Consider the following 24,315-nt stretch of genomic DNA (forward strand, 5'->3'; position numbering starts at 1 on the left):
ACCCTTGGGTAGAGAAGAAAGGGAGCCCTGGGCACACCATTTATCTTAGTAGGAGCTAAGGTTGGCATCAGACACCAGGCAAAGAGCGAGAATGCAGCTTACCCTTCCTTTCCCTCCCTGCTGAACGCTGGCTGTTTTCTGGAGGGCAGTACTGTCCTTTGACCAGCAGGGGTCACCCTTGCCTGAAGCCAGCTCCACAGTTTTGCCAAAGCACAGCCCCAAAGGGAAGCCAGTTTGGGTCTGGCCTGCGCCTAGGCTAACCGGAAGGGCTGGGCTGGGGGCAAGCAACAGGACTGGGCTGAGGCGGTGTTCCTCCCTGGTGCCTGTCACAGGCCACTGGGACCGGAGGGCAGTGGTGGCAATGTGTGTTTCAGGAACAAACTGCAGGCATCGGGATGTGTGGGCTCCCAGGAGCCCCGCTTGCTGCAGAGCCAAGAGGAACTGGACCCCTTTCTGGAACTGCAGCACCAAGGTGGCCAACCCTCCTGCGTGGTATGGATAGACAAATCCCCATGGAAGCTACCACCTTCCTCCCCCTCTCCTGCCCCTTTGCCTGTCCAGCCACCACTCTGTGCCTCTTCTGTTCTGCAAGCTGCTGGGTCTCCCTGTGTCCGGGCATCACTTTGACTCCATCTGATGGAATCTGAATCTGGTGTCTCTACTCCTCTGTCTGCTTTCCTGGGTCTGTATGCTCTGTCCCCCACTCTTGGTATCCTGCCTCTGTCTCTTTCTCTGAGACTCTCTGTGCCTTCCTTTCTGTGTCTGTGTCTCTGTGTTGATGTGGGTATCTCTATTCCTCTCTCATTAAAAGGCCCCTGCTCCCCTTGGTGTTATAACTACTTCTTTGTGTAGACCCCACATTTCTCAGATTTGGAGATGAACTTATTATTTGTAGGATGAAACTAGGCATCTGGTACCCTGAAACAGTAGTTCTCTAACAAGATAATCATAGGATTATCAAGTGAGAAAGGATATAGAGATTGCTCAGACTTCTGGCTGAAGGGAACATCACAGGGAAGATCTCAAGCCAGGACCCAGAGACCACTGAGGATACACGAAGCTTTTAGAGACATCACTGGGTTTGCCAGCTAGGAGTCCCTGAGTACAGTCAGCCCTCTGTATGCATAGGTTCTGCGTCCATGGATTCAACCAACCATGGACCAAAAACATTTGAAAAAAAATTTCAGAAATTTTCAAAAAGCAAAACTTGAATTTGCCTCATGCTGGCAAATATTTATATAGCATTTACAACTATTTACATGGCATTTATATTACATTAGGTATTACAATTAATCTAGAGATGGTTTAAAGTATATGGGAGGACGCACACAGGTTATATGCAAATTTCAGCATTATGCCATTTTATGTGAGGGACTTGAGCATCCTCAGCTTTTGGTATCCACAGGATCCTGGAATCAATCCCCCGTGGATAATGAGGGACAGCTGTACGTGGAACTGTCTCCAGCCCGTGACTTAAGGTTACCTCCCCTCCAGCACATCCTCTAACTGGCCAGGGGTACCCACCCGGCCTCATTGTTCAAGTGCCTGTGGTTTGGGAGAGAGGTTGAGAAGAGGGGGCTGTTACAGCCTGTCAGGGAAGCAGCAAAACCCATCTTCTCCCAGCTCCCACTTTTCTCCATTAGCATCTCTGTAGGTCTTCCCTCACATCTGATTCAATGTGGTACGGTAGAAAGAACAGGATTTGGGAGTCACACTGCTCCTAGTTGAACAATTTATTTCAGCTTTCTGAAAATCAGGATACTAAAAACTGTCTTTTAAAGTTGTGATTATTAGATGAAAAAAAAAAAGTGTTAAAGTGCCCAGTACAGAGGCTAGCACACAGGAGATAACGGTTTCTTTTTTCTCTTCTCCCCTCCATTCCTTTGTACTTCTCTCTCTCTCTTCCACCTCTCTCTTCTCCCTGCTTCCCCCTTCTTGGTATTATATGTCTTCTTCTTTCCCCCCTTCTCTAGTGGTTTTTTGTTTCTTCTCTTTTTATGTCTTCCTGTTCTGATTCCTCTTCTCTCTTCACCTAATCTTTAAGCACTTCCCTTAAATTTCTCCTTGTCTGTATGTTTGGGGTTTTTTTGTATCTTCCTGCAGCAGCAAATAGGTATAAGTCTTCAGCAAAGTCCACAGACCAAAAGTCTGAGATTCATTAAACTAGACTGGGGCTTTCAGACTAGTTTGAAAGCCAAGCCAAGTCTAGCTCAAAATTTATTTTGTTTGGCCAGCATGGTGTTTACACTTTCCAAAATTCAGATGTCCTTAGATGGGAGCTGTACCCTCCAGTTTGCCAGAGTTGCTAGTACTCTCTATTGTATTTTTCCATTTGTCATAAATATAGTATTTTAAAATGAATGCCTAATCAATCACCCATCCATCTCCAGAACTAGAATATCACCAGTACATTTATCTTTATTTATGTCTTCCTCTCTTCTATTATTCCCTTGCCTTCCCACCAGAGGTAACCACTATCTTGAATTTTCTTAATCACTCATTTACTTTTTTTAAAATAGTTTTAACACAAAGCATTACCTAATGATGTATTATTTCTTTTTTGTTTGTTTCTGACTTTAAAAACAATGATGTTATATTGTACAAAATTTTCTATAACTTGCATTTTCACTCAGCATTCTGTTTCTAATTTTTATCCATGTGTTACAAATAGTTATAGGTAATTATTTTCATTCCAATCTTCTGTTGATGGACATTTGGATAATTTCCATTCTTTACTATTATGAAGAGTGTCATTATGAACATCCTTTTATCCATCTTCCAGTGCTCATTTGCAAGAATTTCTCTGGGGTATATACCTTGGAGTAGAACTGTTAGGTCATAGTGTACACAGATGTTCATTTTTATAAGTTAATGGCAAACTGTTTCCACCCACATCAGCAGTATATAAGAGTTCTCATTGATCCACATGCTTTCCAACACTTGGAGTCATCAGATTTCTTAATTTTGCCAATCTAGTGGTTATAAATCTCATTGTGGTTTTAATTTGAATTATCCTTATTACAAATGGAATTGAGCAATTTTTATATGTGTCTTGGTCATTTGTGTTTCCTCTTCTGTGAAATTCCTCTTCATGTCTTTTGCCCACTTTTCTATTGGATTCTTTGAGGGTTTTTACTTTATTGTTTTGAACGTGTTCTTTACATATTCTGAATACTAATCCTTTGTGGTTATATGTGTTGCAATGATCTTTTCTCAAAGACTGAGAAAAGTGGTTTGTCTTTTCCTTCTCCTATGGTGCCTTTAAAGAAACAGAGTTTCTTAATTTAAAAAGAGCATATTTATTGAAGTATAACATACATGCAAAACATGTATTAAAAAAAACTTTTGAGATTTTAGTTGGAGTTGCATTGACTCTAAAGATTAATTTAGGGAAAGTGGACATCTTTACAGTATTGCTTCTTCCTACCCATCCATGAAAATAGTATACTTCTTCATTTAATGTCTTTTAATAAAGTTTTATCAATTTTTTTCCATACAGAGTTTGTAGATATATATTAGATGTATTCTTAGGTATATTATACTTTTTTGTCAAGATTTTAAATTAAAATTTTTAAAATTTTTATTGAAGTATAGTTGATTTACAATGTTTCAGGTGTACAGCAAAGAGATTCAGTTATATGTATATATAGATAGATAGATATGTATTCTTTTTCAGATTCTTTTCTATTATAAGTTATTACTGTCAAGATTTTAATTTTAGTCATTCTGGTGGATGTTTTAGAATTGTCTCATTTTGGTTTTAATTTTCATGTCCCTGTTGAAAAATTTTATTGAGCACCTTTTCATATTCTCATTGACCATCTGAATATCTTCTTTGGTGAAATGTCTGTTCAAGTCTTTTGCTCAATTTTTAAAACAGCTTGTCTTGTTCTTATTGATTTGTAAGAGTTCTCTATATATTCTGGATCTGAGTCCTCTGTCAGATATATGTATTGTGAGTATCTTCTTCAGTCTTTGACTTGCATTTTTACTTTAATAGTGTATTTTAATAAGCATGAGTTTTTAATTTAGATGAAGTCCAGTTTATCGATTATTTTAATGGTTAGTGCTTTTGGTGATGTTTAAGAAATCTTGCCTACCCCAAGAACGTGAAGATTTTTCTTCGATATTTTCTTCTAGAAGCTTTATAGTTTTAGCTTTCATATTTAGGTCTGTGATTTATCTAGGTTCTTGTGTACGGGAGAAATCAAGGTTTTGGTTTTTTCCCTATGTAAATATCCAGTTGCTTCATTAAAAAACTTACTTTCCCCATTGAATTGCTGTGGTGACTTTGTTGAAAATCAAGTGACTATATTTGTGTGAGTCTATTGCTGGGGACTGTTCTCTGTTCCATTGATCTATTTGTCTATTCTTTTTTTTTTGCGGTACGCGGGCCTCTCACTGTTGTGGCCTCTCCCGTTGCGGAGCACAGGCTCCGGACTCACAGGCTCAGAGGCCATGGCTCACGGGCCTAGCCGCTCCGCAGCATGTGGGATCTTCCCGGACCGGGGCACGAACCCATGTCCCCTGCATTGGCAGGCGGACTCCCAACCACTGCGCCACCAGGGAAGCCCTATTTGTCTATTCTTATGCCAGTATCACATTATCTTAATTAATGTGGCTTTATTGTAAGTCTTAAAAATGTAATAGTGTAAGTCCTCCTACTTTATTATTTTTCTTTAAGGTTATCTTGGCTATTCTAGGTTCTTTGCACTTCTATGTGAATGTTATTTTATTTTAAATAATAAAAATATTTATTTATTTGGCCGCATCAGGTCTTAGTTGCAGCACATGGGATCTTCATCGCAGCGTGCAGGGTTCTCCAGTTGTGGTGCACGGGCTCCAGAGTGCACGGGCTCAGTAGTTGCGGTGCGCAGGCTTAGTTGCCCTGCAGCATGTGGGATCTTAGTTCCCCAACCAGGGATCAAACCCGCGTCCCCTGCATTGGAAGGCAGATTCTTAACCACTGGGCCACCAGGGAAGTCTCTGCACTTCTATGTGAATTTTAGAATCAGCTTATCAATTTCTAAAAATGAAAAATTCTGCTGAATTTTGACTGAGGTTGTACTGAATTCAAAGATTAATTTAGGAGGGAAGAGAAATGGGAACATATGTATATGTATAACTGATTCACTTTGTTATAAAGCAGAAACTAACACACCATTGTAAAGCAATTATACTCCAATAAAGATGTTAAGAAAAAACAAATAAAAAATGAAAATATTTGGTGGATGAATAAAAAAAAGATTAATTTAGGAAAAATTGACTTCTTTCTGATATTGAGTCTTCTTATCCATGAAAAATAATATCTCTATCTTGTTAGGCTTTCTAAAAAAATATGTCTTTTAACAAAGTATTTATTTCCTTCATACAGGTCTTGTCAATCTTTATTAGATTTATTTCTATGTGCCTTATATATTTTGTTGCTATTATAAATGCTTTCTTATATTTAAATTACATTAATTACATTTTATAATTATTTTTGGTTTATAGAAATGCAATTTAATTAATTATAGTTATTTACCTTGTTAAACTCTTTTTTTCAGTTATAACAATTTATCTGTGGATTTTTTTGGCTTTTCTAAGTAGACAATTATGTCATCTTTATTTTTTTTTTAATTTTATTTATTTATTTTTATTTTTGGCTGCGTTGGGTCTTCGTAGCTGCGCGCGGGCTTTCTCGAGTTGCGGCGAGTGGGGGCTACTCTTCCTTGTGGTGCGCAGGCTTCTCATTGTGGTGGCTTCTCTTGTGAAGCACAGGCTCTAGGCACACGGGCTTCAGTAGTTGTGGCACGTGGGGTCAGTAGTTGTGGCTCACGGGCTCTAGAGCACAGGCTTAGTCACTGTGGTGCGCAAGCTTAGTGGCTCCACGGCATGTGGGATCTTCCCGTGTCACCCTGCATTGGCAGGCGGATTCTTAACCACCACGCCACCAGGGAAGCCCATATGTCATCTTTAAATGAATTTTGCTTTCTTCTTTTTCAATATTTATTTCTTTCATTTCTTTTTCTTGCCCTACTGTGTGTGCTTGGCTGGGGCTCTATTGCAGTGCTGAACAGAAATGGTGATAATGGCTATCCTTGTCTTGTTTCTGATTTTAGAGGGAGTGTATCTTATGTTTCACCGTTGAAATCGATTTTTGGCTGTAAGGTTTTAAAAGATACTCTATCCAGTTAAGGAAGATTCTTTCCATTTGTAACTGCCAGGTCTTTGGTTTTACAATGAGTGAGTGTTGGATTTTATCCTATGGTTTTTTTACTTTTACTGAGTTGGTTATGTTTTTTCTCCTTTAATATGTCATTGAGGTAAATTACATTTAAAGATTTTCCTCATCTTAAACCACCCTTATATTTTTAGGATAAGTCTGACTTTTTCATGATGGATTGATTATCTTTTTTACGCACTGCTGGATTTATTTGTGGCATAAATTATCTATTGCTGCGTAAAAGATCAACCCCAAACTTAGTGGCTTAAAACAACAACCTTTTTTTCCCCCTCACAGTTCTATGGGTGGTTAATTTGGACTGAGCTCAGCTGGGTATTCTTCTGCTGGCTCCACCTGGACTCACTTATGTGGCTGTAGTTGTCTGGTGGCTGAATAGGGCTGATGGTCAAGGACAGCCGTATTCATGCCTGTGGGTTGGCAGGTTGCCCGTTGTGATACTTTGGTTCTTATCCACATGGCTTCTCCAGAAGGCTTAGGCTTGGGCTTGTTCACATGGCAATAGCATTCCAAGTGGGCATGAGTGGAAGCTTTAAGTTTTCCTGAAGTGTAGGCTCAAAAATCACATCATGCTACTTCTGCCACATTCTATTCATCGTAGTAAGTCACAGGCCAGCCTGTGACTGAGTGAAGAAATAGACTCCTTCTTGATGGTAGGAGCTGCAAATAATTTGTGGCTATTTAAAATCTATTACAGTTTGCTAATATTTTGTTTGGAATTTTTGTACTTTTCATAAGAGAGATTGGGCCATAATTTTCCTTTGTCATATGGTCTGTGTGTAGTTTAAGAATCAAGGTTATACTTGCCTTATAGAAAGAGTTGGAAAGCTTTTGTTTTTGTTTTCTATTCTTTGGAAGATTTTGTATAAGATTTCAGTGATCTATTCCTTGAAAGCTCTGCTCCTTGACTATAAAACTGTTTTGGCCTGGTGTGGTTTGTTTTGTTTATAGAAAGATTAACTACGGATTCCATTTCTTTAATAGGACCATTCAGACTTTCTATTTCTTCTAGATTCAGTTTTGGTAAGTTATAGATATTTTGTTTGTTTTTTTAAAGAATTTGTCTATTTTGTTTGCATTTTCAAAATTACTGGCATTCAGTTGTAGATAGCATTATCTTTCTAGTCACTACTGTTTCTGTAGTTAGGTCCACTCTTTCATTCTACTTTTATTTGTGCATCACCCTTATCAAAGGTTTGTCTATTTTATTTGCCTGTTCCTAAAATCAACTCTTGGCTTTATTGATCCTATTTCATTTGTTACTACTTCATTGATTTCTGCTTTTATCATATCCTTTCTTCTATTTACTTTGGGTTTGTTTTGTTGTTCTTTTTCTAACCTTTTAAGCCGGCATAGCTCATGAATTTTCAGTTTAAAAAATTTTCAGTTAAGCATTTTAAATCGACAAATTATCCTTGAGATACATTTTGGCCATCTCCCACAAGTTTTTTTGAGTAGTATTTTCATTATTGTTGTTATAAAATACCTTTAAATCCCCATAATGATTTCTTCTCTGACCAGTAAGTTTATTTAGAAGGGTGTTTTAAAATTTCTAAATCTGGGGCTTCCCTGGTGGTGCAGTGGTTGAGTCCGCCTGCCGATGTAGGGGACACGGGTTCGTGCTCCGGTCAGGGAAGATCCCACGTGCCGCGGAGTGGCTGGGCCCGTGAGCCATGGCCGCTGAGCCTGCGCGTCCGGAGCCTGTGCTCTACAACGCGAGAGGCCACAGCGGTGAGGCCCGCGTACTGCAAAAAAAAATGGAGATTTGTTTAAAACTTTAAAAAAAATTGAAATATAACATAGATACAGAGAAGTATATAAAACTTATATGTACAACGTAATGCACAATTAGGAAGCAAACAACCATGTAACTACTCCAGGTTAAAAAAAAATAGAGTACCACCAAAACCCAGAAGCCCCCCCGTGTCCCTCCCCATTCATAACCCTCTCCCTCCTGGCAGGGAGGACCACTTTCTTGACTTTTGAGATCGATTTTCCCTATAGATTTACCACCTTTATGTGTATGTCTAAACAATATCAATTAGTTTTGCCTGTTTTAAACTTTATATGAATGTAACCACAAAGTATGTAAATCTTTTGTGTCTTCGTTCTTTCATGAGATTCATCCATATTGTTGGCTGAACTGTAGTTTGTTCATTTTTAATGTTGAATAATGCTTCTATTTATAAATATACCACAGGTTCTTTATCCAAGCTACTGAAAAGGGATTTCCGGGTTGTTTCCTATGATCTCTCTGATGGAGGTTACCTGAAACATGTTACATTTTGCCTTATGGACTGATATGTAGCCAGTTATTGTAATGCTCCACGTAGGCTTGAGAACAAAAAGGTGATTTTCGAAAGATTGGGTGTGGGGTTTATGAATATTTCTAATCCCTATTGTTTTAAACCCAGACTGCCCCAGTTTTCGTGTGTGTGTGTTTGTTTTTTCATTACCTGCCTGACCTCTATATATTGAGTTTTTCATCTCTGGAAATGATTCAGGGTAAATCTTTTCTAAGGTATTTTCTATATTAAGGCAGCCAGGGTTTGAGTTGCAACAGAGTGATGACTGCTAAATAGCAGGAATAACTTCTCAACTATTTCAAGTGGAATGTTCCAGATATGGGTAGTGGGGAGGGGTAGAAGGCCTGAAGGCCTTGAAGAAGGGCTTTGCTGTGGGAAAGTGAAGAGCCTTGGGGGGGGAAGATGGATGAAGCCTGACCTTTGCATGAGGATTCTTAACACGATTCTAGGGTCAGCGTTCCTGTCACCCATCTGCTGGCCTTTTGGACCACTCGCCCACTGGCATGCTTTCCAAGTCTGTATCCATGAGTGGCATCAATTACTTCTTGGGCTGCTCAGATCCAGCTGGTGAGTAAAAGTGGGGAGCAAAGCAGTGGTGGCCCCTTCCTCTGCCTGTCTCACCCCACTCCTCAGAGCCAGCTGTTTAGGGTCCAGATGTCCTGCATTATGTTTAACCACACACCCTTGGAAACCCCAAAATGCCTTTATTCAAGTGAGAGATCTGAATTCAGGACTTTGGTATTCTGAGGCTCTCCTTCCAATGAAGGAGGACATAGGACAGAGAGGCTCTCTAGCTTCCCCTGTCACCAGAGATGGAGGACAGTTATCCACAACGTACCTTGTCATCAACAAGAGGCATTGGGAGCTCAGAGTGAATCCTCTGCCCTCGCCATTCACTGAAAAGGAACTGAGACATTGGCCTCTCAGCCCCCTATCCACACAACGCCGGTGCTCTGTTACCCTGGCTCCTAAGTTCTTCAGCTCTGCTCTGCTCAGACGCCTCCCTCCTTCCCTACTCCCCAGTGCCCGCCCTCAGGAATGGCGTCACAAGCACCTGCAGCTTGGGAACCTGATCCAGGTGGAGGGGGTGGGGGAGGCAGCCCTGGGCGCCTTTGTCTGACTTTAGCTGGACACCTCACGTCTCCTTTTGTGTTGGCAGGGAATTTGTCCCAGTCCTCTGCTGCTGACCTCAGCAAAAGGTGAGTTTGGGGGACACAGAGCCCTTCAAAGCCCTAGATGGGGGAGGGACAATGGGACTAGGCCATGGGTTTTGTAGCCCCAAGGGTCTCTGTTTCCTGAAACATTGTTCCCCTTAACGTTTCTTATGAAAGACCTCCAAATATCCTTCTACCTGCGCTGCATAGAATTCCCCTTCTTCTCATTGGCTGGGGAAGACTAAGAAGTTTCCCGGTAGCTCCATGGGATGAAGAAGAAATCAGGGAAAGAAAAGGAGTATATAGACCCCAGAGTGTCTGTTAAATAAGAGAGTGGAGGTTGACTGCTGTTGTCAGTGTCAGAAAAGTGAGCAGGCAGATTCGCTGCTGCACAATCTTAGGGACAGACGGTGACCAAGGACCATGGACCAGCTTTGGATAGCTGAGATAATCGACCAATGGGGAGTGGCCCTAAGGAGAGCTGGGCACGGGCTGTAGCGCCCCAAGGGGAGAGGGCAGGGGCTGAAGGCATATTGTTCAGGAATCGAGGTGGAGGCTGGGAGATTTACATAGTATCTATGTAAATAAGCATGCAAAATCAGCACCTGTTTATTTGGCTCCTACAGCTGAAGCCTGATTAGAGTGGGTTAGCCCTCTAAGACAGTGTGGGTGTGTGAGCGAGTAATGGGCCCTTTAAGATATCAAGCTCTGATTTGTGGTCCTGAAAATCTCTAGCTGACACATCCTCCTGGCTCTGGGTTTGGGATTAGCTCATGGGATGGGGCTGATGAAATCCCAGGAAATTCAGTCCTTATTGGCGTTAGGCCCAGAGGCCCTTTCCAAACAGCAGGGAGGGTCGTACACAGGACTCTTGTTTTGTGAGGGGAAAATGTGCCCTTGGAGAGCCCCCCTCCCCGTATCATTTCCGTTGGGAAGCAGCATGAAAGAGGAGATTGGGCCTGGATTAGGTAGGAAGGGGGAGTCTGTATTTATCTGGGAGGAGCCTGGAGTTTTCCTCATAAATAGAAGGGCCTGGGAAACTGTAGTGACCATATCTAGGAAATCCGAGGAGGTAGGGGAGTGGGGGCCTCCTTCTCCTGAGTCCTTCCTCTCTGTTCCTCACCCTTCTCTGTCTTTCCCCCGTATCTCCCCATTCTCTCTCCCCTGGTCATGGCACTTCATCCACCTCACCTCTGGGAGTATCTTGTTGTTCTTTTCCAGCTCCAGCTCCATCTCTTCACCTCTTCTTTTTCTCTCTGCAGCTGTAGCCAACTGGAAGGGGGCTCAGGCACCTGGGCAGGCTCCTCCCTGAGACGGACCCTCAGCTTCATCTTGGGCATGACCGGAAAGGCCAAGGTAGGAGTTGGGGAAGCAGGAGGCCCGGGACCCACTGCCCTCCCCAGTTCCCTTCCCCTCCCCCTCACCATCTGCTCCCCTCCCCAGCTTCCGCTGGTAGGCAGAGACTCAGGGCAATGGTTCAAGTTTTAAGGGAACATGGTATATCTCCCAGTCTCCCTCCTTCTGTCCCAGTAAATCACCTTTCCTCTGCTTTCCCTATGTCTCCAGCTTAGCAGCCAGCTGTGGACAGCTGGAAGGGGAGATGGGCCAGGAGCCTCAGAAGCTGGGGAGTGGCCTAGCCCTCCCTCTCTGGAGGCCCCACATAGCTGAGAGGTGGGCAGCCGAAATCTTAACCATCGGGCATAATAATCATAATAATTACAGCAGTACTTTTTACTTCTTCAGAGAGTATTCGGGTTTGCAAAGTGCTTTTACACTCATAATTTTATGGGTGGATACGGCAGCTGAAGGAGTTGAAATGAGACCGTAGGCAGAGTGGAAGCCAGGAAAGTGTATGATTGTGGAAGCGCATACACACCGTACCAGTGGGGCCACGTGCAGTTCCGACCCCAGGAAGGTGAAGGCACGTTGCTCTCTTCCTTATTACCAACACCCCGGCTCTGGTGAAACTAGGAGCTCTGCCTGCTGCTTGAATTCATTTCCACTCTCTTCATTTACTGGCAGAATGAGCCACTCCCCCCTTTTCCTCTCCTGGCTTCCCCAAGTATGCATGTACTTTCCCACCGGGGCGGCTCCTGAACATTGAGAGAAACCCCAGACAAGACATCATCAGATTCACCTCGAAGCACCACGGGATCCTCACCCAGTAAGGTTGCCTGGGCTCCTCCTGGCCCCGCCGGCAATGCCAGCGCTCTCTTCTCTGCCAGCCTTTCAGCCAGGATTCTCCTTCCTCTGGGTGGGCAGGGAGGGCAGAAACAAAACCAGGTTCTCAGCTCCTTCTCATTGCAGGCCGCAGGCAGGGAGCTGAAGCGTGAGATCAGGCAGTCTGAGAGCAGGGCGAGGTGGGCACAGTGAGGCTTCTTTTCTGCCGTGGGGGGGAGCAGAGCTCTCTACAAAGAGAACAAAGCCAACACCCAGACCTTGGGTCTGAGTCCCTCTCCCCACAGCCTCTCTGTTCAGGGTAGGAGAGTCTGACAGCAGAATCACCCTCTTTTCCTGCAGTGGGAATGGTAGAGGAAGTCGGTGCTGTCTAGGGGCCATCCAGATCCCAGTTGGTCTGCATTTGCCCGCCCTTGGCCTGGCAGTTTGGTGAGGGGATGAAGGAGAAAGTGGGCAGAGACTGAAGCCCAGACAGCCAGCAGGAAAGAGCTAAGCATCGTCAGGACATTGTCCCAGTCGACTGCCTTTCCTTGCTAGGACTCTCGTTCTGTCTTCCTGTTTCCCTCTCTGTCATCTCCTGGTCCATCTTGCTTCCACCCTCATGAATGTGTGTGCTTGCATCACTAAATCTCTTCTTCCCCCTCCTCCCAGCTCAGGATAGGGGCCATAAGCAGGTAAACACCAGGGGTGGGGGTGAAGCGAAGCTCAGTCAAGCAGTGAGAGAAGGAAGTAGCTTATTCCTTCCTATTTGACTAGCATTGTAGAGTTGACAAAACACTTTTCCAGAGGTCATCTCATTTAATTCTTATAACACTCTGGCAAAGATAAATATTTTAATCTCTGTGTTTTGTTTTGTTTTTAAAGCTCTTACTTACATTTGTTATTATTTTTAAAATTAATTAACTTATTTATTTATTTTTGGCTGCGTTGGGTCTTCTTGGCCGTGCGCGGCTTTCTCTAGTCGTGGCGAGCGGGGGCTACTCTTCGTTGAGGTGTGCAGGCTTCTCATTGCAGTGGCTTCTCTTGTTGCAGAGCATGGCCTCTAGGTGTGCGGGCTTCAGTAGCTGTGGCTCGCAGGCTTCAGAGCACAGGCTCAGTAGTTGTAGCGCACGGGCTTAGTTGTTCCGCGGTATGTGGGATCTTCCCGGACCAGGGCTCGAACCCGTGTCCCCTGCATTGGCAGGCAGATCTTAACCACTGCACCACCAGGGAAGCCCCTTAATCTCTGTTTCATAGACAAGATAACTTAGAGCCTAGGTTACTCTCCCAAGATCCCACAGTTAGCAAAAGGTGGAGCTGTATTACAAACCTAGAGCTTTGACTATACGCTGTTGTCTCTGCTTCTGTCAGTAAACCTACGTAATAGTTTATCCCCTCTCTTCGCTTCTTCCACCATTTCTGATGGATGGCCATTGGAGTCAATAATGCCTTAATCATCCCCTCCCAGAATACACAAGGTCCAAAGTAATAAGAAGAAAAGTAAACCTCCTCCTGGGAACTGTAGGACTTGGGCCCAGGTATCCCTGTGGCTTTCTCTGCTCACCTACTGGCCAAGACCCTGACAACCAGGTTCTTCCCTGGGATGGCCTCCCTACCCGTGAAATGTGGGGGACATATCTGTTAAGTTAAATGAGCTAAAGAAAGTGGTGGCTACTTTTAGATTCTGGCAGAAATCAGGGTTGGCTTTTGTTTTTGTGTATCTAAAAAAATAATTTCTGAAAATCTGGGCAGCATCACTGGATAGGAGGAGCAGGGATTGGGATAAAAACGGTTTGGAAGAAGGGGCAGGGGATGCCAAGGAGAAAGGAAAAGGGTTCACTGTTCCAGAGGATACAGAAAATGGAAATTAAGTCAAGCTGCAGGCCTAGCTCACTAAAAGCACATGTGTTCTTAAAGGTAGACCGGTTTCCTTTACCCACCCCGCAAGTCCCCTTCCTTACTACTCATCTCTTAAGAGGAAGGAGAGGGCATAGGGTGAGAGGCAGGGTAACAAAGAGCAGATGGGTGAAAAGTATATTGAAGATTGGGGTAGGAGACAGAAGAGGGTTGGAAGATTAAGTCCTCTCCTTTCATAGAAACCATCTACGTTGAGTTTGGGGATTGAGATCCTTCACATAACTCTGGGATTCAGGCCCTGGGTTTATTGGGTATCCAGACTGGAGTTTGGCCCTTTAAGATTCCATCCTTAGCTTGAAACACCCTCCCACCCCAGGCCTGGGAGAAAAGCCGAGGTCTCAGCCTACCCCTTGTCTCAGGGCCCCTAGTGGGTGGAGCCGTGAGGCCAGGATTCTGGCTTCTGGCAGTCTGTTTTTAAATTTAGTACATTCCTCAGCCCTGGCTGCCCACTGGGGGGAGGTAAGTCTGGGGTTCTGGGCCCAGGAGCCTCAAGACTGCTGGTTTGGGGGAGTTCCTAGGGCCTTCCTGTAGGTCTCCCCTGCAGGTACAAGCCTGGAGGAGTCAGCCTCCCTCATGGCCCAGGGAAAGTCCTCTCTGCTTTCTAATTTCCATCCAGCCTAGAACTGGGCATGGTTATTTTCTCTCCTTTTTTTCTGGTCTTTGCTATATAAGGATCCTAAATAGGGGAATGGGTGAAGAAGGAGGTGAAGGAGTTGCTAGGCAGGAGGGGAAGCCAGAGGAGCAGTGTGGTGGTGAGGAGCCCAACTAGCTCAGCCCAGTGGTCAGGCAGTGGAGCCCAAAATAGTGGCAGAGGCTAAAATTGGCACCTACAAGAGTGCTGAGCTGGGCTTGAAACCTGCAGCCAGGCCCTGCTGCTGAACCCGGGCAGGGAGCCGCTGGGTCTAGGTTGGGCCTCCTCTCCCTCCCTCCTTCCTCCACACCTTTGGGGACCAGAAATCAGGCGGGACCCTGCAAACATAAGATGCTCTGTCCCAGGACTCTCTGTACTTCTGTTTCTCCCAGAGACATGGGAGACCCTGAGAGGCAGAAATGAACTTCAATGTGAGTGATTATAATTAGAGTGGAGGAGGAATTTTCCCCAAAAGGTGGAAGTTGCCTCAGACTGGGGCAGAGTGTCCAGAAAGAATGTCCTACTGCACCCCTCCTTCTTGTGGAGAGACTGGCCATACTCCAACTGTCCCTGACTGGGGAAGGCTGGTTGCTGGTCTTTTGGTTCTAGCCTAACTTGCAACAGAGGGAACTGGGGTTAGACACAAGGAAGGACTTCCTCAGCTTCTTAGTCTTCTGTAACAGTGGCGAATTCCTCCCCTCTACCACCCCAGTAGTCAGTGGAGGCAGAGGTAGGAGGGAAGAGGATGGGCCGAGGGCGGTCTTGTAAGGCCCCAGAGAGTTGGGGGCTTGTGGAAGAATGCTCTCCTCTCAGATTCTTCAACCTCCAGGAGTGAATCTTCCCTTTCAGGCCCTCTCAAGATCCACCCTTTAGTTCCCCTTTGATTTCTCCGCCCTCTCCCCACGCCTGCCCCCAGTCGTAAAAGGGGTCGGTGGCTCTGGCCTGCTTTGATGGGCCCAGAAGGCCAGGAAGGAACTGGCCCCGGGTTCCCTGGAGAGCTGGGGGCGGCTGGAATCCTCCGGCCCGCGAGTCTTTCTAGACTGATGGACTGCGGAGGAGGAGGAGGAGGAGGGGAAAGGGAAGACCAGGGGTGGGGTGAGGGCTGCGAGGCGGGCCAGGGTGGGTTTTAGGAAAACCGAAGCCAGGAGGGGGGCGTCTGGGGTTAGAGGCGCCCGGCGCTGGAGGGCAACGGGCAGAGGGGCCCTGCGAGCTAGTCCACGGCCCCTTGTACTTGTGCGAGCCGCCCCTCCACGGACCGAAGCGTCCCGTCCGGCGCTCGGCACCCGCCCTCCCTCCGCCCCGCCTCCCCCCTTCCTGAGCTCGGGCGGGGGTGGAGACTCGGGTTTGAGGAACTGGCGCTGGGTGCCGGGCGAGGGGAGTCAGACTTCCTGTCCCCAAGACCGACGCGTGCGGGTCGGACCCCTCCCCCGCCCTCCCCCCGAAAAAGCCGGACGCCAGGGTCCGCGCCGCGTCCTCCTGGGCTCCCCCCGCCCCCATCGGATTATGTCTCGGATCGAATCCCTCACACGGGCGCGGATCGACCGGAGCAAAGAGCTGGCCAGCAAGGTGGGCTCTGAAACCCCTGTCCCTCTCGCCCGCTGTCCTCAGGGCGCCCTTCGATCCCCGGCACCCGCAGCGCCCCCGGGTCTGCCCGCCTGCTTTCTGGGCGCCAAAATCGGGCGGAGCGTCGGCCGGGAACGCGGCGGGACGGGGTGGGTGGGGACTGTGAGTGAGTGGGGAGGGGGCTGGGGGAGCAGTAGACGCGACCCGCGCCTCCAGCTCCGAGCAGATTCTCTGCCGGGATCCCGGGAGCCAGCGGACCTGGGGTTTAGGGGCTTCCGATCTGGCGGGACCGGGTGTTTTGGGCCGCGTGAAAGAAAGTTGCTCCGGTAAGGGACAGAGCGGGAAGAGGGAGGTGTGTGTGTCGAGGCGGGGTGGGGGCGGCGAAAGCTCTCCAGAACCCCCTCCGCCAGGGTTCCACCGGCTTGCTCTCGGTATCCCCCCACTCTGCAGTCGCTGGCTTGGTCGTTCCCTCTTTGTCCCCGCCATCCGGCGGAGGGGTGGGAGGGGGTGGTTTCCCGGCTTCCTCCCACCATCACCACCACCATCACCACCCCTCCGAGACAGCAGTCAGCTCCTCCTCTCCTCGCAGATGGACTTTCCAGCTGTGATTCAGTTCTTCTCTCTGGTGGGCGGGTGACGGGTCAGGACAGCTTAGGGACGGCTTACTTTCCCCCAAGCCATCACCCTCAGGTGAAGGGAGCAGAGGTCTTTGTGTAGCTAGGATCCTTTCTTCCATCCTTGGGGCCCAGAGCACCCCTGTTCCTGAAACACAGAGGGTCCCCCCATCCCTTTTTGCCCCACCAGCTTCCAAGCTCCTTGTCCTTGCAGCCTGAAACAAACTGAAACCTTTAGACTGACCCACTTGGCACTGTGCCCTCATCCCTCCTCCCCACCCCAGCTCTCTTAACTCTTTATCTTGGGACTGTTCACCTACCATTTCAAGAGTCCGGATGTATAATTACCCTAGCCCCCACCCCCATCTTGAGCTCTTGGCCACTCCTTTCCAAGTATCCCTTATTTCTGCCTTTGTACCCAGGCGCACTCCCAAAGGCCATGATCTCTCCACACCTCAGCCCCCAGGAAATGATGAAGCTGACTTGTAGGTGAATAAATGAGAGCTGGGAGGAAGGTGGTGCATGCAGACAGCACCTCCCAGCTGCTCAAGGCACCCACACTGTACCCATTATAGGAAAGGCCAAGACCCAGTCCATAGCTGGTTTAATCTCTGGCCTCTCTCCAATCCCAGTGTCCTGCCCTGGCACGCAGCCTATGCTGATCACCAGCCTATGCTGATCACCATCACAGTCTACTGGCATGGGAGCAGTACCCTTTTGGAGTCCTCAGAGATGGTGGAAACCCCTTCCCACACTTCCCTCCTAGCTCCTAGCCTGACTACCCATCTAGAGGCTAAGTTGGGAGAGGTTCCATCCTGGAACTTTTCCTTGGGGGGTTGGGATGAGATTCTGCTAACAGGAAAGCAACTGGGGATTTGGGTAGGGCTTAAGACAAACAGAGGGCCAGAGGAGAGATGGCTGAAGTGCAGTGGAACAGTGGGGTGGCAGACAGGCTCTTCTCAACCCTGCGCCAGGCCAGGCCCCAGCTATGAAAGTCTGTTTATTTTTCAACCGTTTGAGCTGAGACCCTGGAGCAGGGCCAAGGGGGGTGGAGAGGTTTTTTGAAACCACGGAAATTTGGTTCCACCCTAAAAGGGAAAGCCATGGGGGCACCGGCGAGGGGCAGACCTGGAGAGGGGCTATAGACAGGGGTTCTGGGAAGGTAGATACTCGGGTCCCTTTTCTGTTATTGGGAGGAGTTGGGGAGCCAGATACCTGGGTCCTCATGCCTTTTTTTTTTTTTTTTGGTAGTTGGGGGGGACTGGGAATCTAAAAGCTTGGCTTTTTCTATCCTGGGGCGGCCTTGGTTTTGCGGGGGTTGGGATCTGACTGGGGGTGGGGATGTGAGGGGCTGAGTGGGTAGATCTGAGAGGGCAGAGGGGCCACTGGAGGAGGTTGGTTGTCAGTTTGGGCTGGTCGGAAGTGGAGGGCCACCTCCGGAAAGCTGTGGTTACAGAAGGGGGGAGTTGATTCTTAGCCAACAAACCCTGGATCCCCTCTTCCCCCTCCCCCAAGCACACCAGCTGTCTCCTTTCTTTTTATACTGCGGTGGGAAGTAGAGGGGGGCCGCTGGAAACGAGATAATTTGAGGAAGATGGTCTCCCCTGCTACCTATCTGGGGGGATGGTTCAGAGCTATGTCCTGACCACCCCCCCCCCATTCCTTGCCTTCCTCCCCGGGACCTCCTTGAAGTAGGAGGAATTTAAGTCGAACCTGTCCCTTTCTCCTTCCCACCCTCCTAGAATCTTTCTGTGCAGCTCCCCCTCCTCATGCCTCCTCTCTTTTCACTCCATTTCTATTCTTTCAGGCTATCTCCAGTCCTCCACCCCCTCATTCTCTCTGCTCTACTTCCTACCTCCATAGGCCCCAAACCCCAGAGGTCCCTTTCTCTCTTTCATCCCCTGTTCCTCCCTCCCTCCTCCCCCCAAACCCTAAGTGTCTCCTCTCTCAGAACAAAGGGTCCTTTCCTGCCTAGGAGCGGGCAGGGGCCAGAGGATCAGGGATGGCCCTGGAGGCTAGGGGGGTGTCCCTGGAATCTCAAGGACCCCAGATTTGGAGTGTGGTGGGGAGAGAGGAGAGAGACTGTTTCTTTGTTCTGAGTGTTGGAGAGATGGCTGGCTTTGTGTGCAGGACTAGAACTGGACTAGAACTGGAGCCGGAGAAGAGGGCTGGGGGAGCCCTGGAGGGAGCTGAGAGTGCTGGCAGGTTGCGGGGGAAGTTGAGGAATTGGGGGTCTCCCGGGAGGCTGAGACTTTTGGGGGAATAGGAAAAGATTCTAGGGGCCTTTCTTGGAGGTTAGGGAAAGAGCTGAGGGGAGGGGGAGAAGCAAGGATGGGGGAAGGGAGACAAAAGCTTAAGGAAGTCACTGAGTGACTGCAGGAGGTTGGATGCTGCCTAGAGAAGGACCTGCCAGGGCTGCCCGAGGGATTTAAAGAGGGGTCCCATCTCAGTCCCTCTGGCTTCCCCGGAACCCTGAGCTTGGAGTCGGGGAGGGGACAGATCTGAAGAAATGAATCCCATGCGTGCACATGACCTGTGTGTTGGTGTGCGTGTGTGTCTGTGTCTGTCTGCCTGTCCCCAGATGCTCTGTGTCACTGTTTTGAATTATGGCCACCAAAGTAGGGGGCTCACTGCACTCTGGATGCGGGGAGGTAGTTCCATTCTTAGCTTCAGTCTGTGCTTTGAAGTATCATCTAGGAGCTTGAGGGAGCAGATTGGTCATGGTTCCTGGAGCTGGTCAGAGAAATGGCTGAGAGGAACTGGCTGGACCCTTCTGGGTTTGTTTATGTCTCCTTGGGGGAGGGTGGGGGAGGGGCTGCAGGCAGCAGCTGCCCCCCTCCCAACTCAGCCGGCCTGCCCTGTGCCAGGAGGGCAGGGAGTCCTGGCACAGCTATTGTTCGCTTGCACAAATGCCCGTCTGTTTGCATCACTCCCCCCTCCGTCTCTGCTTGTCTTTCTCTCCTGACCCGACAGGTGTGGTCGGGTGGGGGGTGGGGGTAGGATGGGATCCAGGATCCCTGGGTCTTAGGGTAGCCCGACTTTATTCCCTGTGGTCCTTAGCACCCCTCTTCTGCTTCACCAGTGTGCCCACCCCCATTGTCCGGTGTCTCATCTTCATTCATCAGGCAAGCGTTAAGTGCCTTTGTGTGTTCAGCGATGTCTTTTTGTGTTATGTTTCTGGCTTTGGCGTTAGCGTTTCCGTTTGGCCGCCTTCTCCTTAGCCTCCTGCCTTTATCTCGTCTGTGGAAGCTCATAAAGGAAGCAGAGCCTGGCTGAGACCATCCCAAGCCCTCTTCTCAGTCCCATGGCCAGGAACCCTCTTTCTCCTCTTTTCCCAGCCTTAGAGCCCATCCCTCATGACTCAGTGCCCCTTGCAGCCTATGACTCTGAACCTCTGCTGTTCAGGGCCTAAGTTACAGATGACTGGAAACCCAGTGGAACCCTCCGGGGGCCTTCTGGTCCCTAAACAAAGGGCCTGGACAGAGACTGCGCCACCTTGGGGAAGGGGCTGCTGCCACTTGCAGCTGGAGCAGAGGTCATTCTAAGCACCACGTGACTTCTCCAGAGGTCTTGGTTTGGACATACCCAATGGAGGAACAAGGACAGCTGAGAGCTTAGACTTTGCTTGGAGAGGCTCTTACTCTTCTGGGTCAGCTCCGCCATCCTCTGCTGCCCGCCGGGGAACGGGAAGCCGAAGTCCAGGCTTTGGCATTCCTTGGGCTTCACGTATGTCACTGTTTACCTCATCTCTCGGCCTGGGAGACAAAATACGGAGAAAGGGGAGACTGCTTCTGTTCTATGAGACTTTGAGCCACCAGCCTCAATGTCCTCTGCCATTCGCCTAGTCTTTCTTTCCCCAAAATGACCAAGATCTGGGATGACAGTGGAAGGAAAGTTTGGGTTGGTCTTCTTCTGACCTTCAGAGGATACCATCCGGTCCTAAGTTCAAAGGAATTAGGAGAAAAGGTCTGGGAGGAGGGAGAAAAGAATAAACAAGAGAGGAGGAGACCAGAATTCCCTGGTGGTCCAGTGGTTAGGACTCTGTACTTCCACTGCAGGGGGCACGGGTTGGATCCCTGGTCAGGAAACTAAGATCCCGCAAGTGTGAGGTGCAGCCGGGGTGGGGGGGGGAAGAGAGAGAGGAGGAGACTGAAAGCTCTGAAGCTCTGATAAGGAATGAAGGGATCCCTAGAGTAGAGGCAAGGGTGCTGCTGGGACCCCTTGTCTTGGTGTCTATCCATCCACCCATCCTTCTTTTCTTCCTTTCTTTCTAAACATGTGTTAAGTGGCTGTTGTATACCAGCCATTGTGCTAGGTGCTTTCCCGTGCTTTATTCGTTTATTGTGTAGCAATAGCAAGAAAGACTTTCTGTGAGGGTTTGTGAGAAAGCAAGACTATGGACACTGGACAGTAGAGGACTGAACCAAGCAGGAAGGGCCTCTGAGTGTTGGGGTGGGTGTTGTGGATTGCAGAGTAATGGCCCCTTTTCTTGGTGGACAGATGGGGCCATGAAAGTGAAGAGCTGTCCCGCTGGCGGGTGGGCGGGTAACTGGGATGATCTTAAGAAGATCTGGAAAGAGTAGGACAGAGAACCAAACAAGCCCATTCACTCCATCTCTGGAGCAGGCACCCCTGGTGAGCAGGCCCTGTGTCCTTCTAGCCTCACCAGCCTGAGCCCTGGGGCGGGTGCAGACTGCCTCCAGGACAATAGCGCTAGGCAGTGCCAGGGCCGCCTGCTGCTGGGCAGTGTCCGTGTTGGGATGTGCTGCTGCTGTGGCTGCTGCCCACTGCTGGCCCACCTAGAGAGAGGGTCACTTGGAGAGAGGGTGAGTGTTGGGAGGTGGGGGAGCCTGGGCCCAGAGTAGCTGGGTCGTCTGTGGGATGTTGATGCCAGAGAGGTGAAGGGCCACAAGAGACCCTGTTCTCTGGCTACCCCTAGTTCTCTCCGTCCTTTTCCCCGCCTCTTTCCCAGGTGAGAGCTCCTGGAGGCCTGAGGGCAGAGGGAAGAGGTCAGGGGAGGGGAGGGGGAGTTGTAGCAGCCCTAGGGCAAATCTGCAGGACTGCCCATTTGGGAGTTGACCCTGATTCAGACATGTTGCTCTTTTTATTTTATTTTTTGAAGTATAGTTGATTTACGATATTATATTAGTTTCAGTATTTTTACAGATTATATATACTCCATTAAAGTTATTACAAGGTAACGGTTATAAATCCCCATGCTATATAGTACATCCTTGCTGCTTATCTGTTATTGTTTTGTTTTGTTTTTATCTTTGGTCATGCTGTGTGGCTTGCAGGATCTTAGTTCCCCAACCAGAGATTGAACCCGCACCCTCAGCAATGAAAGCGCGCAGTCCTAACCACTGGACCACCAGGGAATTCCCTGATTATCTATTTTATACATGGTAGTTTGTGTCTCTTAATCCCATACCCCTAATTTGCCCCTCCCCGTGTTGCTGTTTTAATGTGATTTTCATGTTTTTTTGCTTGCATACTTTTAATTCAAACATAATGAGTCCTCAAACTTTTTTATTTGTGTCATAGAGAAGGTTGGGAGAGCAGGAGAGGAGAAGAGAAGGCAGAGTGTAGGGCAGTAAGAAGAGCTATTTGGACTTGGACTTTGAGGTCCTATAAAGGCTGTTATTCAGAGGAGGATTTGATCTCCTAAAGAACTATAATTTGGAGCAGGGCAGATGGAGGTTAGACTAAAGGGAGAATTTTCTAGTGGTCCAGATAGGTGGGTACCAGAATAGAAAAAGGGAGGTTAGAGTTAAAAGTTGGTCAGCTTTCTTGACAAGGTCTAGGAGGAGGAGGGCAGGGAGAGGCCAAGGGCAGTAGAAGAGAAACAAGGGTGAAAAAGGGGCAGCCAAGGTGGGAGGCCATGGGGGAGAGGAGGGAGGCCAGGGGATGGGAAGGAGACTATGATATAGGAAGAGGAGGAGGAATGGGAGAGGAGGAGAAAAGAAAAATGGGTGATTGGGTGGGAAATGACCTGAAGACCTAGGCTCTGCTCATCATCAGATGAACCTGGAGCTTCTGAGGGTAGGCAGGAGAGAGAAGGATCTTGGGCTACCAGGAAGCCCTGAGACCCTAGGGCGTCATAGTCCAGTGCCCTTTGGCCCCTGTACTGTTGACTCAGCCCGTTCACACTTCCCTTTTCTACCCTTGCACCAGGCCAGTGAGTCTCTTCCCCTCCCCCACCTCTTTTTTTTTTTTTTTTTTTTTTTGGTGGTACGCGGGCCTCTCACTGCCGTGGCCTCTCCTGTTGCGGAGCACAGGCTCCAGACGCGCAGGCTCAGCGGCCATGGCTCACGGGCCCAGCCGCTCCGCGGCATGTGGTATCCTCCTGGACCGGGGCACGAACCCGTGTCCCCTGCATCGGCAGGCGGACGGACTCTCAACCACTGCGCCACCAGGGAAGCCCCCCCTCCCCCACCTCTTAACTGCTAGTGTGGCTTCAGCTGAGAGTCAGGACTAGGCCTCCAAGGTCCAGGCTGAGGATTCTCCTCTGAGTTTTGTTTCACTGCCCCGGGGCCCCAGACAGTGTCCTCTGACTTGGGGCTCATTACCCTCAGCCTCAGCCATCAGGATCTCGCTCTTCGCTTTCTGAGAGGCAGGGAATCCTTGGAGGGAGTGGTCTTCCAGGTCCTCTTCCTGCTGTCAGTCCTCTAAGAGTGGAGGGAAAATCAGGGATCTGAGGTGACCACTGAGGAGGGTCCTGGAATAGGTGGAAAGCATGGTGTCCCATCTTCTTATCTCCTCAGTTTCAGGGAAAGCTCAGGAGCTTGAGAAAGGACAGAAAGAGGTCAGGGAGAATCACTTCACCTGCAGAGGTCAGGGGGAAGCAGGAGAAGAGAAAGCTGATGGGAAATGCCAGCCTCTGAGGTTCTGTGGAAGCGCCCGGAGAGTGTGCCCCATCTCGACGGAGACCAGAGCAGGAGGAAGTGACATTGCCGCTGGAGGATGGAGGGTAGATGCTAGAAAGGACTTCCTAGACTAATTGGGTGAGGAGGAATAAAGGAGATATCCTAGGTTTTGGAGGGTAGCATGAGAGGGATAAAAGTTAGACTGCAGAAGAGACTTCCTGCCGGGAATGAGACCTTGGTGGCCCAGTTTCCTTTCTTAAAGATCCCAGAGAGGACAAGTGATCCGAGACTGAAACCAGGCTTCTCCTGCCTCGAGGTTAGCAGGGGACATGCTGCCTCCCACAGAGAGGCCCCGTGTACCTTGGCTGAGCAGATGTGGAAGAGTCAGAAGTTTGGGGTCCTGACCTCTGGTTGGGGGTGGCAGTGGAGGCATTCTGCCCCCTTCAGCCAATCTAATAAGGGGATCTCCTGCCCCCCACTGTGACTGCCACTGCCACGGAGATAGCGGCTCCAACACTGGTTGTCATGGTTATAAGAGGAGCTAACTCCCATAGATTTGAAAGCGCTGGTGAGCTGGCACCTTCTGCTTCGCCTGCTCTCCCCTCCTCTCTGCGCATCTTCCCCCGGCACAGAGAAGAGAGTACAGCAGCTCGGGGGCGAGCAGAGCTAGGGCTGGGAGGTGGAGTGAGGACGCGGAGGTCTAGAGCCGGGGAGATGAGCGGCAACAGGAGGCAGCCCAGCCGCAGGGGCCAGGTAGGTCAGGGGTGGGCTCGGCCCTCGGGGCTGGCCTGGTCACTCCTGGACAGCTGCCTCTGACACAGCGCGGCAAACTCTGCTTCAGGAAATGGTGTGTTTCAGGCAGGCATTGCTCCCTTGCCTCTGCC

The 24,315-nt window shown here is 48.8% G+C and overlaps 1 protein-coding gene and 1 long non-coding RNA gene across 15 annotated transcripts in view; one reads left to right on the forward strand and one right to left on the reverse strand.

Moving 5' to 3' along the window:
- The first annotated feature begins 378 nt into the window (after positions 1-378).
- The window catches only part of ARHGEF2 (Rho/Rac guanine nucleotide exchange factor 2), a 39,414-nt gene continuing 15,477 nt past the window's right edge, over positions 379-24,315 (forward strand). For 2 of the 13 annotated variants that reach the window (XM_060298277.2, XM_060298313.2), the window contains exon 1: positions 24,011-24,278. In XM_060298277.2, coding sequence (XP_060154260.1) covers positions 24,276-24,278 — 3 coding nt within the window. In that variant the 5' untranslated portion in view covers positions 24,011-24,275. Of the gene's footprint in view, positions 493-8,978; positions 9,097-9,688; positions 9,729-10,470; positions 10,652-10,705; positions 10,756-10,930; positions 11,040-15,787; positions 15,955-16,134; positions 16,278-21,251; positions 21,392-24,010; positions 24,279-24,315 lie in introns of those variants that run through there. The other 11 variants (XM_030842315.3, XM_030842318.3, XM_060298271.2 and 8 more) reach the window with 11 other exon arrangements.
- LOC138842425 (uncharacterized) lies at positions 5,367-11,954 on the reverse strand. 2 transcript variants are annotated; one of them, XR_011376955.1, is made up of 4 exons: positions 11,821-11,954; positions 10,875-11,014; positions 9,368-9,436; positions 5,367-7,968 (listed from the first exon to the last, which is right to left on the reverse strand). It is a non-coding gene; the product is annotated as an uncharacterized lncRNA (long non-coding RNA). The 2 variants fall into 2 exon arrangements; XR_011376954.1 differs by lacking the exon at positions 11,821-11,954 and having other exon boundaries at positions 10,875-11,078.

Source organism: Globicephala melas, chromosome 1 (assembly GCF_963455315.2).
Source record: "Globicephala melas chromosome 1, mGloMel1.2, whole genome shotgun sequence".
NCBI classification, from domain to species: domain Eukaryota; kingdom Metazoa; phylum Chordata; class Mammalia; order Artiodactyla; family Delphinidae; genus Globicephala; species Globicephala melas.